The 13,782-nt window shown below is 38.9% G+C and overlaps 2 protein-coding genes and 1 non-coding gene across 12 annotated transcripts in view; 2 read left to right on the top strand and 1 right to left on the bottom strand.

Moving 5' to 3' along the window:
- Window positions 1-3,903, bottom strand: part of camta1a (calmodulin binding transcription activator 1a) — a 393,254-nt gene extending 389,351 nt beyond the window's left edge. For 3 of the 10 annotated variants that reach the window (XM_032584371.1, XM_032584769.1, XM_032584687.1), the window contains exon 1: window positions 2,073-2,358. In XM_032584371.1, the coding sequence (XP_032440262.1) occupies window positions 2,073-2,097 (25 nt within the window). In that variant the 5' untranslated portion in view covers window positions 2,098-2,358. Of the gene's footprint in view, window positions 1-1,102; window positions 1,318-2,072 lie in introns of those variants that run through there. The other 7 variants (XM_032584530.1, XM_032585113.1, XM_032584958.1 and 4 more) reach the window with 6 other exon arrangements.
- A 171-nt stretch (window positions 3,904-4,074) lies between these two features.
- dnajc11a (DnaJ (Hsp40) homolog, subfamily C, member 11a) lies at window positions 4,075-13,356 on the top strand. Its single transcript, XM_032585239.1, has 16 exons — window positions 4,075-4,206; window positions 5,510-5,639; window positions 5,781-5,854; window positions 6,452-6,553; window positions 6,637-6,762; window positions 6,847-6,969; window positions 7,091-7,164; window positions 7,243-7,432; window positions 9,013-9,098; window positions 11,105-11,221; window positions 11,525-11,680; window positions 11,806-11,875; window positions 12,107-12,164; window positions 12,404-12,546; window positions 12,659-12,788; window positions 12,906-13,356. Exons 1-16 carry the CDS (start codon window positions 4,135-4,137, stop codon window positions 12,929-12,931), a joined length of 1,677 nt encoding a protein of 558 aa, XP_032441130.1. The 5' UTR covers window positions 4,075-4,134; the 3' UTR covers window positions 12,932-13,356.
- On the top strand, window positions 5,233-5,304 carry trnad-guc (transfer RNA aspartic acid (anticodon GUC)). Its single transcript has one exon. It is a non-coding gene; the product is annotated as a tRNA-Asp (tRNA).
- Window positions 13,357-13,782: the final 426 nt, after the last annotated feature.

Here is a 13,782-nt window from a genome sequence, read left to right as displayed (position 1 = left end):
AATGCACAGGTCCTCGTTACACAAAAACTGCGGTGAAACTCGTGTCCTGCATTAACGAAGAGCACAAAACGAAGAAAAAAGTGGAAGCAAAGACTTCTGACAGCTCTATATAAAAGCTGTGAAGATCAAGTCTGCATGAGACGACATGGCATTTACATAAAGGTGTGAAGTAATCTCCCTCTTTCCCTATGCTCTCCACCCTCCTCCTCCTTTTTCCACTGACCGGCCTCTCAGGAGCACTGAAAATAACTTGACCGGCTCAGCAATGGGACTTTCAAGCCTCGGTTTTCAGTGAAAAGCTTCTTGCATTGGAGAGGCTACACTACGACTCTCAGATACAGCCTGCATGTTTAGTTCATTTAATGTTAGGAAAAGATTTAAGACTACAACATAGTCAAGTCATTACTATCACAAAACAGATGTCTTCTTTTTTTTTTTGTCCAAGCCCCAGACAGAGTCCAAAGATATGAGAGGCTCCTTAGCTCAATAGCACCCCCTGGTGGGACTTCTTTTGGTGGTTGGCACACTGACATCCAAACCAACTAAAACCACAGTGTTTAATCTCTACCTTTTTTAAGAACGAAAAACAATTTAAAACACTGGCAATTATGCATGAAAAGAATTTATCTTCGAAGTTGCTGACGCTAAGTTTGACAGAGTTGTTTTTTTAAATAGTCAAACACAATAAAACATTAAGAACTGATTGGAAACAGCTGAACCTAACGTGCAACATCTTAAATTATGCAGCTAGTTTTAAAGTCTAGAAACTCTTTTTGCTGTACCCTGAGGCTATTAACATAAATAAACATAAAAATAGAGTTTTATCGTCTCCAAAAAGAACATAGTGTTTCAGGAACATTATTGGACTCACAAAAAAAAGTTAACAATGACAGAGATTTGCATGCCAAAAGGGCATAAACAGCTATTCAATACCCCAATACTGTCACGTAAATTCGAAAATGCATTTTAATATATTGAAATTTGTTGCCATAACAAGAGCAATTAGATAACTCAGCCAAGCCAAAGTACAAGTACGAACGAAAAGCTGCGTTTTAGTCTATCGTTCCCTTTATTTTCATGCAGGCGTAATTTAATTACTCACCCAAAAAATCCATGGGCCTTTCTGAATGGGCATAGATCTCTCATGCATATGAGTTGTAATAAAATATTCCACTAAAAAGGAAATAATTAAGCCTGGTGCATCTGGTTCTCAGTGAGCGAAGCGTGTGAAATCAGCTGAGAAGGGGGAGGAAAGTCATCATTCTGTCCTATGTGTAAAGTAATGTAATGGGCAGGCTGCAGGAAATCCTACTCTCCATCCTCCCTCTTCATCTTCTGGTGTGATGGCATTTCAAGCGCGACAGGGCATCTCAAGGCAACACAATGGTTTCATACTCTTGTTTCAGACCGAATGTAGGGCAAAAAAAAAAAAAAAGTATTGGAAAAACATTATTTAAAAATAGATCACAGTTCGCTGAATGCCAAGGAAAAAACGCTCGCGCTTCAAGGAAGAACTGAACGACCCTCTACAACTTACATATTTTAAAACAGGCGTGTCTTAATTATTATTTCAGGGTAGCCAAAACAAGCGGCTAGAAAAAAGGATAAACTAACAGAACGGAGCTCTGAAATAAGAGAAGAAGTTGGTCGATCCCGATGACATGTTGTCATTAACTTAGCCGTGTTGGGAGCAACTTGCACTGCACGTCGTTTTGACAAGAATCCGGAGCACAATAAACGGTACACGCGGTACTTTTAACCACGCTGACAATTTGTCCCCGTGGCGTGTTTTTTTCTCTTCTTTTTTTAATAATGTGGGCTATGCTGGGAATACAGCGGCTGGCTCCAATGAGAGCTAATATTAGCTGGCTAGTGATGTCTCCACGTTTCAGCTGCCTCTGTGTGTTCGGAGGAAAACAGCGGCGCCGTTCTCCGCCGAAAATTTTTTCTCTCCACTCGTCTCACGCTCGTGACATCCCCGCGCGGAGTTGCGGCCGCTCCGTAAAAAAAAATACCCCCACACCACACCGCGGTCACACTGTTAAATTTAATCCCATTATATTTCTTCTTACCTTCCGGCTTGTTTTCGGCAGCCATTTCCCCTTCACGCGCAACATCCTCCTCCTTCCTCACGACCGTGGGTACCACGCGCGTGCACGGCGAGGACAGCACGAGGAGGGACCGGAGCGGCACGCGGCGAGTCGGTCCGACCAAGGCGAACTTACTATTGGCTGCAAGGCGGTGAGTGACGGAGGGGCTCCGAGATGAAAAACAACATCTCTCCTCACCTTGGCACCTCCAGCTGGGATTTTTTTTTTCCCCCTTTATTGATTGTATTTTGAAGGCATTTCTGAATTAAGCTGCTTTTAATAAAACTGTGGGTAAAAGAAAAATAAATAAAAGTATATCCGATGCTTTTTGAATAACCTATTGAGTCAAAACTAGTTTGAATGTTTTATTTTGAGGTTGTAGGTTGTCAATCCAAAGAGACACCAAACTCTTTAGTGTCATGAAGTAACAGGGTAGGATCCCTTCACTAGAAAAATATTCACCTTCCTTAAACATGTGAACAAACTACAGTCCATATAAAACAATAACGAATATCGAAACTCGACATTTCTATCGGTCTGGCATTAAATTAGACTATATTTTTCCTACTTCTATTTTCTACAGGCTGCTAAAATACATGTAGAGTTTGCTTTATAGAAGTTTCATCACTTTTGTGTAATTCAAAAGTTGACATGTTACTGTGCCATTTCAGAATTTATGAAATCCCACATAATGATGCCAGAACTTTTTAAGCTTCTCATAGGTTTATTCCAAATATGAGTTAAATGGTGTCATAACTGTGGATGTCACTGGAAAGGATTTCTTGACATCCACTAGTCTGCTTCATCCTTGAGTACGTTTGACAGATAACTAAAAAGTGCCACTTTCATCTGTTCAAACAATTATATGCAAGAAGAAACAAAATGGGAATTTCCAGTCATTATACAATTCAGAAAGAAATACTGGATGTGTCCCAGAGGAGAACATATTGAGGTCCATAATGTGCTTATTCACCCCTGAACAAAAACTAAAGACCTCTTGAAGAGGCAGGATGAAGCTGGTGAGAGTATTATTATATTGTCATGTTTCACATGCAGAATGACAAGCAGGACACAGAATGAAAAGGAAAAACAAAAGAAAATGTACAATGCAGGGAAATTTGGCCCTCTGAGTTCAGCACCGTCTTGAGGACAGTCCAGGAGTTAAGAGGCGTAGAACATAAAGATGGATGCTTTTGACAAGAGAGATGGATCTGAATGGAGAATCTGCTGAAGGCTTGCATTCTGGAGGAGAGTCCAGTCGGAGTCGAACAGATGGTTTGTAAAATATTGTGTGTTCATGAACAGGGAGTGTTGTAGACTGGGCAAGCAGATGGCGACTTGAGAATGATGGAGCTGTTGTGGACAACCATGGAGTGGTGGAAACATTTGGTGGAGTTCTGACGTTTGGTTGTGGAGTCGAGAAGCTGCAGAAGACAGTGAGAGTCCTCAATATGGGAGGGACTGAAACTACGTGAAATGTAGTGAAACAAGATCTTTACAATAATGCAAAGCCACCAAGAGGAAGAAGTTATATTATAGCTGAAGCTCTGTATTAAAGGGTGATGTATGCAGTTCAGTTTTAGGTGGTGGTGCTGAAAGAACAGCTCCCTTGCTGCTTGCATGACCAGATACTGTATGTCATTGCAGAGATTTTAACAAGAAAGGAAAAGGTAAATACAAATACGTGTATACACCCAATATCACGGATTTTGTTGGACTGAAACCTGTCAGCCACTGTTTTAAATGTCACAAAAATAAAAAAATTATTTATTGAACACTGACGTCATTAGAACCCCCCAGTCCCCAAATATTTTCTGCTTTATTAATCTTTTTAAAAACATCTGGTACAACAGTAGAGAGTTGTCCTGCTTTCTGTACAAGCGCGCCTGACACTGACGTGTGAAAAAAGTTGTTTGACTTGAATGTGTGAATTTCCTTTCCCTTTTTAATTTCTTTCGCTCCTGCCACCTGAGGGCGACAGACAGCGCAAGAGAGCCTTTTCTGCGAGGGGAACGGCACGAAGTAGAAATGACCGGGCGTAAACATGGCGTCTGCCTTGGACGACGATGAGATCTGCAATGATGATTACTATTCCCTATTAAACGTTCGCAGAGAGGTACGGAATACACTTGTGACGCAAATGATTTTTTGTACTGATGCATACATTAGGTACCCTTTAGTTGCTCTAAAGCTGATAGCCAACAGTTGCTCGTTGAATGAGATGTATGTGACAAGGTAAGCTAGCTTGTGACCCACGACATTGATTAGTGTGCACTGACATTTGAGTTAGAAGCCGAACAAGACTCTCTGTGGAGTATTGAGTTAAAGTTTGGTCAGCGTGAATCGTGTTTTGTGGAAGTAAGGTAGAAGAGTTTCCTCTTACTATGATAATCTGGGGGCTAATTGACAAGATAGTTTCAGTTGTCATGGATGTGCTAACTGGCTAGTGCTACAACTCTAACTGTTAAGCTCCAACATGCTTACAGAGTGGATGTGATAGTTTATCTGTGATGTCAGAAAGTGTTCGTTCATGGTACTTTATTTGGTCAGCTTCAAATGAATACTATTAAGGTTTGACATATGGTCACTGTGTTCTTTATGGTTAGAGATGTGATTCTTTTAAGAAATACCACTACAATTACTCACCTCGTGTGTTTATTTTCTGGCAGGACAGCAGGTGGCTGTAGACTCAGTACTTAAGATCGGTTTTAGATCACATCATTACATTTTCAAGTAAATTATTATAATTGTGTCCTGACATTTCTTCCATAGTACAACCTGTTGCATTACTAAGAATTTAAATGTACAAGGACACACAAAGCAAATTATGTTTGTCTTATGAAGCAATAATTTTGCAAAACCAAAAAATTAAAGTATGTTGATATCTAGCATAAATAATATTTATGCTAGATAAATAGTATCTAACGTGCAAAGCTAATGTATTACTGCTAACTTGACAACAGTTTTCATTATTCCATCATTATACCAAAAGTCTTATTTTTAAAAGCAAAGTATCATTGAAAAGTGAAATAAATACACAATATTGGTATCAAAATATTGAATTATGCATTAGTACTATGTTTCTAATAACATACATGGAATACAAACCAGCCAGGGCATACTATATACAATATAATACATCTCCTCATTAGTACAGTGGTGAGTATCCCCGCCTGTCACGCGGGAGACCTGGGTTCGATTCCCCGACGGGGAGTGAAGTTTGTTTCAGGTCCCTCTTGAAAATGAGATCTAGATCTCAACGGGGTTTACCTGATTAAATAAAGGAATATTATTATTAACTATCTGGGAAAAACTCAACTGAAAGCTTGAGGTTGCAAAGTTGCTACTTATTGGTGTCACTAAGATGTTACTTAGATCAAAAGTCTCATTATGCTCTTACACTCTGTGGTCCGCTTTAGGCCACCCAGGAGGAGTTGAAAGCAGCTTACCGGCGCCTGTGCATGCTATATCATCCTGACAAACACCGCGATCCTGAGCTAAAGCGACAGGCTGAGGCTCTTTTTAACCTTGTACACGAAGCTTATGAAGGTAGGTCAATCTTACAGTAGTATTTTCTCTTCAGCTTAGCCTAAACAAGCTTAACCTAATTTTGACTGTTTTGATTTACTTATACTTTATATAATTCAGAAATGCTCACAAGTCTTCAATTATTTATTTATCTTGTTCTAGTGCTTAGTGAACCACAGGCACGAGCTATCTACGATATCTATGGCAAGCGAGGGCTCGATGTGGATGGATGGGAGGTAAGTATTATAGATGGTGTAGTGGCAACAACTCTAAAAAAAGGGCAAAAAATGTATCTAGAAACAATAGTCAGACTACTGAGAACACTATGACAATATCTTAAGAAATTTTTAAAAGTACTTCATATTAAATTTCATTTTAAATGCCACTTGTACATTGCTTGCCACATATATAAACTTGTCCAAATGCCAACAGAAAATCATTTCTTTTTTGAAAGATTGTAGATTTCTACTTGGAGAGCTTGCACCAAAAATTTAACTCATCTTCAGTAATAATAGATGTTAAAGAACCTTACAAAACTTATTTTCACTTTAACTAAATTGCCTGCAGAAGTTGGTTTGTATTGCAAAGAAGGATAGCTACCGTTCAGTAAAACCACGACTGTAATTATGAACAAGGTTTCAGTATGAGCTCTCTTTTGCAGTTTAGGTCAATTTTGACATATATGTTTATTAATAAGAAATATGAAGATGTTTTTTTTTAATAGAAGCTTTAAAAAGCATGATGTGACTGTGCATCACTTTTTCTTCAAGTTAGTTAGCACTTAGTTATTGTTTGCATTCGCTTTGTATTCAGTTCCTGTCCTCTTCCTCCAGGTGGTGGAGAGGAAAAGAAGTCCTGCTGAGATTCGGGAGGAGTATGAACGCCTTCAGAGGGAGCGAGAAGAGAGAAGGCTTCAGCAACGGACCAATCCAAAGGTGTGTGTACACTAAGATGAAAACCTCTCTTCAACTGTTGTAGGTTCCTTTGTGTGCAACACTAATCAATAATCACTTCACAGGGAACGATAAGTGTGGGCATTGATGCCACAGACCTTTTTGACCGGTATGAGGAGGACTACGAGGATATGGTGGGAGGCATGCCACACATAGAAATCAACAGGATGCATATATCACAATCTATAGAGGTACATGACTGGCCTATTTGTTGTCTGTCTTTGGCTGTCAGGAAGGTGTTTGATCCTGTTTTTCCTCTCAACGTTCCTTTGCAGGCTCCTCTCACTACAAAAGACACAGCCGTTTTGTCTGGCTCCCTGTCTACCCACAACGGGACTGGAGGTGGCACTATTAACTTGGCTTTGAGAAGAGTTACCTCAACTAAAGGGTGGGGTGAGGTATGCTTCATTCTTTCTATTTCTGGTTATGTTTGTCACAAAACAGTTTTCTACCTGTCTTTTAGGAAACATGTTGACGTTTGAAGATCTGGAGTGTTTTTCGTTGTCTGTGTTTACGCAGGTAGAGTTGGGGGCCGGAGACACTCATGGACCTCTCTTTGGAATGAAGATATTTCGGAACTTAACGCCTCGATGGTATGTTTAGCAAAGTAAAATCCTGTTCGAAGTTGAGTCACAGCAGCTCCAACAATCTTTTGTTTTGCTTTGTCTCAGCTTTGCAACGGCTCAGTGTGGGCTCCAGTTTTCTTCGCGGGGAGTTCGTCCTGGGGTGACAACGGTGCTGGCTCGCCACCTCGACAAGAACACGATGGGCTATCTGCAGTGGCGCTGGGGAACCCAGTCCTCCATGAACACCAGCGTAGTGAGGGACACAAAGAGCAGCCATTTTACCATCGCAGTCCAGGTTAACAAGCAATTTCATTTACCTATAAGAGTATATGCATGTGTGTTGAAATGCAACAGTTTGGATTTTAGAAAATAAATCATTCCTGAGTTTTTCTCACCTTTTAAAGTGACTTATTACAACTTTATTAAAAAACAAACTGAAAACTCTAAAATAACGTGGCTGCATAAGTGTGCACACCCTGAAACTAAACTTTGTTGAAGCAGTTTTGATGTTGTTATAGCACTCTATCAGCATAGCACATCTTGACTTTGTAATATTTGCCCTCTCTTCATCCAGTCTGTCAGACTGAGAGGCGTCTCCTGTGCCCAGCCCTCTTCAGATCCCCCTACAGTTCCTTAGTCGACAGCCTGAAGCTCTCTACTCGGAAGCCCGAAGCTCTCCACTCATAAGAGAAGAAAATAACTGAAAAGAAAGAAACTTATTTCTAAGCAGAATAGATCTAAGCAGATAAATTGTCCACACTGGGAAAACAGTAAATCTTCTCATAGATCGTTTCTGTAAAATAAGTATTGTTGGTTTTAGTCTTCTCCTGCTGGTCTGACCATTTTTTGTCTGATCTGCTGTGTGTTTGGCGCCATCTTCTGACTGGGGTTATTATTGTCCTACCAGCATTCTGAGCATACAGATCATGATAGTTTTATCTCACAGCCTTTGCAGTAGAACAGATAATGGAGTGCACTAGTAGATATGCATTTGGCTTGATTAAGGCTCAGTTGTAAAAAAAAAAAAAGTCTTCAAAGCAGGATGATGCTGCCACCACCATGCTTTATTGTATTCTTTGTGGTGATTGTTGCCTTTGCACCAAACAAACATTTTGGAACCAAAAAGTTCAACCTTACTTACATCAGACTCTAACACTTTGTTTCACAAGCTTGTGGGAGACGTGAAATGTGACTTTGCTAAATTTAGCTGGGCCTGGATCTTTCTCTTTGTTAGAAAAGGTTTCCATCTTGCCACCTTATCCATTAGCCACTACATAAGAAGAATATGAAAGATTGTGACTTGTGCTGTACAGCAAGTACCTGCCAGAAATTCCTGCAGCTTCTTGAATTTCGTTGCAGGTCTCTTGACTGCCAGTTTTTGTCTCGTCTTTTCGTTAATTTGGGAGGCCATCCAACTCTTGCCGATGTTACCTTTTTATAATATTTTCTCTCCTTCTTCACTGTGTTTTGTGAAATGTCCATCGCCTTAGAAACCCATCTCCTGACTAATGACAATGAGATCTTTCTGATGCTTTGGAAATTCTCTGCGAACCAGTGGTTTTGCTGTAATAATCGACTTGAGAAACTGTTAATTAAAACCTACTGGAGCAGCTGAACTTTATTTGGCATTAGTCGGAGATACTTTAAATCACGGCAGGTGTGCTCTGACTCCTATTGAACATGAATTTTAATGTGGTGGTTAATTCTGAACACAACTACCTCCCCTGTTACAAGAGGGCGACACACTTATGCAACCTGCTCATTCAGCTTGTTTTTAGTTGATTTCTTCAGGTTATTCAGTGATTAGAAGCTCTTTATTTCCTCCAGAATCAACAATCTCCTGTTAAAGTTGTGCCAAAATGTGTGTCTCTGCAGCTTGGCATTCCTCACACCTTTATGATGATGAGCTACCAGTACAAGTTTCAGGATGAAGACCAGACGAAGATTAAAGGCTCAGTAAAGTATGTTGTCAGAACACATTATATGTGACGTAATGCAGTTGTAAATTTGTATGAAAGGTGAGAAAATTACTTTCAGAACCTCTTGAGGAAGTCCCAACAGATAAGTCTTTTTTGTCTTATAGATGATGTTGCAGAATTTTGCGACTGCAAAAGATGTCAGTATTCAAGTAACAGAAAATGTAACCCTCTCACAGACAGAGATTAACTTTTAAAAAGTAAAATGTAATCCAAGTTGAACTAAATACATTTTTTGTTGCTGTTGTTTGGGACTAAACTTTACATCAGAAATAAGATAATGTACAACAACAGCAAAATATTTCTTCCCCCACCCCCAAAAAAAACAGTTTCCTTTCATCATTCACCAGGCAGGACACCATCAGGTGGCGCTTAATGAAACTCTTTCCTCTATTTAGTCTATTTCTGGGGTCTGCAACCTTTGGCTCCGGAGCTCTGGACTTTATACTTTCCATAATGGCTCTTAATAATTTTGGCTTAAAATGATAAATAGCCAACTTGTGTTTTCTAAATTCATATAAATGCAGTTTTGTGCAGTTTTTCCAATGTTTTATTGCATAATTGCACTGAACTTACTGGTACACCAACAGTACCAGTAAAAAGAAACTGTATCCATTCTCTTTTTGCAAATGTTCTCTTTATTTTAAACCCCCAAAAATGAATAGTACCTTTTTAAAAATTACACTTTTCCAATTGTAGATATTTATAAAATAAACGGATTTTCTCAAAAGGTCATGTAACATTTGCAGCCCTTGATGAGTTTTATTTAGCTGGACTAAGTGTGAAAATTCCACTTTTGGATTATATGGCTGCAAACCACTGATCTACTGGGATTATTAAATTCCTGTTAATTTACCTGTATTATTATAATTTATATGGCAAAGCAGGCATATAAATTATAACAATAATTTTTATCATATTCTCATTTTCATCATGAAAATATATGATGAAAATTTTGCACACTTATGATTTGAAACAACCTGAGAAAGGTCTGTCCTTAAATGCTAAGGATCAATTACTGTTTTTCTGTATAGATTTAAAAACCATCTTCATCATTTAGTTTTATGCTTTGGTTCTTAACACATTGCATTGACATATGGGTGAGGAATAAACTCACTATTCTTGCCCTACTCACCAAAAAGATGCCATCTTTCCCCAGTATTCATGAATTGTTTGTTGCTCATGCAAACTTTGACTTATGAATTTGTGCAATTTGATGTGGAAAAAAACCCCTAAATGACCTTAACCATCATCCTTTACCCCGAAGGCAAAATATATTATTGATTCTCGGACAGTCTTTTCAAGTTAAACTGTCAGGAGCGTTGTTATAAATATAACCTGCAGGTTCATCTTATTAATTGGAATATTGTGTGAAACTACATTTATTTTAGAAATTCAATTTAAAAAATGAAACTCATTTATCACACCTAGTAAGATATTTTAATCATTTATTTCTATTAATTTCAATGGTTATGAAAACCAAGAGATCAGTCTCTCCTAAAATCAGAATAAGAGAATTTATTAAAGAAATGTCAGCTTATTTTAATTTATGTAATGTTCAATCCTCTCAAGGCTGCAGTTATTCTTGTTGTTTTTGCACTTTTGTGCCACATTTGTTCCTTCTACTTAACTTACTAATAATATATTTCATACATCCCTCTATGAACAGATACTTTATTTAGTACTGACCTGGTTTGCCTTAATTTCTTGAAATATATCATTTTGTGTGTGTTTGAATCTGTATCGATTTCACCTTTTGAATTAAATTACTGAACTAGATTAATTTTTCACTGATTTTGTAGTTTATTGAGATGCACCAGTAAACCAGAGCAAGAGCTTTTGTTTGGAGAATGAAGGCCAGTAGCTTTTTGCATAAAATGGGTGACAAGTTGTAATCATCACAGAGTTTCAAATGTTTTACCCAATAACTTGCAATCTAAACCTGAGCAACCCACATGTGGTGAGATGGTAACTCTGTTGTAATGTGACAGATCGGGTTTCTTTGGGACGGTGGTGGAGTACGGTGCTGAGAGGAAGATCAGTCGGCACAGTGTGGTGGGGGCCACCGTCAGCGTGGGAGTCCCACAGGGTGTCTCCCTCAAGATCAAGTGAGTGCAAAACCCTGCTCCACTTTATTTTATTCCCACCTGTTGTGTTTCCAAATGTTGGTTTCTTCTATTCCACTGTACTGTTACCATGGCACCTGAAAGTGTAAAGCCAAAACTGTCAGTCAGTGAAAGCATGTAGACATTTCCTATTTCTGCCTGCGCTGGGAGTTGTCGTGATAGATTTTCTCTAAGTTTTGTTTTCCAGAAGATGTGTAGAATTACCATGGAAATGGTTGATTTTAATTTACTATCTATGTTTCTATGTCCTCGATGTAAACGATAAAATAATTTCTCTAACTTCAGGCTGAACAGAGCCAGCCAGACGTATTTCTTCCCTATTCACCTCACTGACCAACTCTTGCCAAGTGCAGTGTTCTACGCCACGGTTGGACCTCTGGTTTTCTACCTCGCCATCCAGCAGCTCGTCATTCGGCCCTATCTGCGGGCCCAAAAGGAACAGTAAGTAACATTCCTGTTTGTCTTGGCTGCTTCATGCAACCAGTCTTATTGGAGAGGACTCTCTCCTTTATTGCTATGGTCAGATTTCATGGCCTCATTTTATTTCTTCATTTTGTTTTATTCAGAGAGTTGGAGAAGCAGAGGGAGAGCTCAGCCTCTAATATAGCAAAAAAGAAACAGGAAGCAGAGGCTGCTGTGAGTATTTGACAGATTTATATGTAGTTGTGGTTCGTGTCCAACTTCACGGCGGGGTGCGAGATTAGAGATGTCAATAAATGTGTCTGACTGCTGAGAAATATTTTGCCTATCAACAAGTAAGATGAGCAGATGAGATTGAGCTAGATAACATGCAAAAAAGTAATGGAATTTATTGGCTGCATATCTTGATGTCTGACTTCTAGCTTTCGTTTTTTTCCACCTCTGAAGGTTTTGCTCATGCAGGAGTCTGTCCGAAGGATTATTGAAGCAGAAGAATCTCGAATGGGTAAGAACATTCATATTTGAGCAGTGATTTAAGTATTGAATTTTCAGTTACACTTTATTTCCCGAAAGAGTTTTTTTTTTTTTTTTTTTTTTGGAAGACTGAAGTCAGGACCAAAAAACATTCCTGCTGCTCTGGCACCCTTCATGTCAGAATATTATAAATTAATTTTGTTTGCAAACTGTTCTCTGGTGACATCGTATAGCACCACACTGTAATGTTATTGCTGCTTCTTTATTTAGGCCTCATCATCCTCAACGCTTGGTACGGCAAATTTGTGACGGACAATAGCAGAAAGCACGAGAGGGCAAAGGTCATCGATATAACTGTGCCACTTCAGTGTCTGGTGAAAGACTCCAAACTCATTCTCACTGAGGCCTCAAAGGTAAGAACTGTGGTTCAATGCAGGAACCTAAAGCAAAGCAGGCTCAACAACTACTGTGTTTTAGTATTTACTGGTACAGCCGATGGTGCATTACTTTGAGTTGTCTGTTCAGTCAGGACTCCCTGGCTTCTATGACCCCTGTGTGGGGGAAGAGAAGAGCCTGAAGGTGCTGTATCAGTTCCGTGGAGTCATGCATCAAGTCCTGTCAGGAGACACAGAACCACTCAGGATACCAAAGCAATGTAAGTTTTTCTGGATAGCACAACACGAAAGTATTCGTGTTTTGTTGTTGAAGGAAATTGTATTGAAGAAATTGTGAGGGCCAATTGTAATTTCTCTCTCCTTTTTTTTTATTCCAGCTCACAGGATTGATTCAGACACATAGAAGTGCTTGTTCTGACCAAAAAAAGACTTATCTCTAGACTGTTGGACAGAAGATGAAGAGACCTATGTTTTAGATGCAACTTGGAAATCAGTCTTTGTTACCCAGAGATCATGAATTTACCTGTTTGTCCTGATGTTCATTTAAATATTGAGAGTGGAATAAGATAACAAACTGGATTTATCAGAACCAGTATCCATGGACGGGGTTTTGGGCTGCGAAATGTGACAAAAATTTGCTGCTCTCATCATAAATCAGAGTTCTGCCCTCGTTGGGATCAGTTTGGTTTTGGGAATGGCTTGCAAATTTTGACAGAGTTCTATGTACTTGAACAAAAACTGCAGTGCCTACTGGATCAAAGACATGAAAGTATCTCTGTTTATTTGCCATATTATTAAAATCATTCTCTCTCATTTTGCTCAAACTTACATTGTATTTTTTTTTTTGTTTTATTCCATATTTTTCTATGAGAAAAGACTGAAATTACAATGGGTGATTTGAGTTGGATTTTGTAAGTCAACAACATAATAGCTTGAGAATGCGACATCAATTGCCCAAAACAGCACAATGCATCATGGGAGTTTAAGACAGTAGAGGTGGGTTGGTGTTTGGTGCGGTTTTGTTTTCGTAATCCATGTCTGTGGTTCTCTTTTTATGTAGGTTTGAAAAATACCTATCAGTAATCCATAGTGATGGAGAGGTGAAGTTTCATGTGAGGTTATAAGCTGACGGGCCACAGTCCTTCATATGCTCCACTGCAACATCGAGTGATAATAACCTGATGTGTGAAGTTTTAAATTGAATAAATGAATGAATAATGTTTGTGATGCAAATACATAAATTCTGAATATTGT

This window comes from Xiphophorus hellerii, chromosome 1 (assembly GCF_003331165.1).
Source record: "Xiphophorus hellerii strain 12219 chromosome 1, Xiphophorus_hellerii-4.1, whole genome shotgun sequence".
NCBI classification, from domain to species: Eukaryota; Metazoa; Chordata; class Actinopteri; order Cyprinodontiformes; family Poeciliidae; genus Xiphophorus; species Xiphophorus hellerii.
The sequence above is the reverse complement of the archived record's forward strand: the minus strand, read 5'-3'. Positions and strand labels throughout refer to the sequence as shown.

Coding starts and splice junctions, on each gene's coding strand:
- dnajc11a (XM_032585239.1), top strand. CDS start 4,135: ATGGCGTCTGCCTTGGACGACGATGAGATCTGCAATGATGATTACTAT. Junction 6,554..6,636: donor AGCAACGGACCAATCCAAAG/GTGTGTGTACAC, acceptor ATCACTTCACAG/GGAACGATAAGTGTGGGCAT. Junction 6,970..7,090: donor CAACTAAAGGGTGGGGTGAG/GTATGCTTCATT, acceptor GTGTTTACGCAG/GTAGAGTTGGGGGCCGGAGA.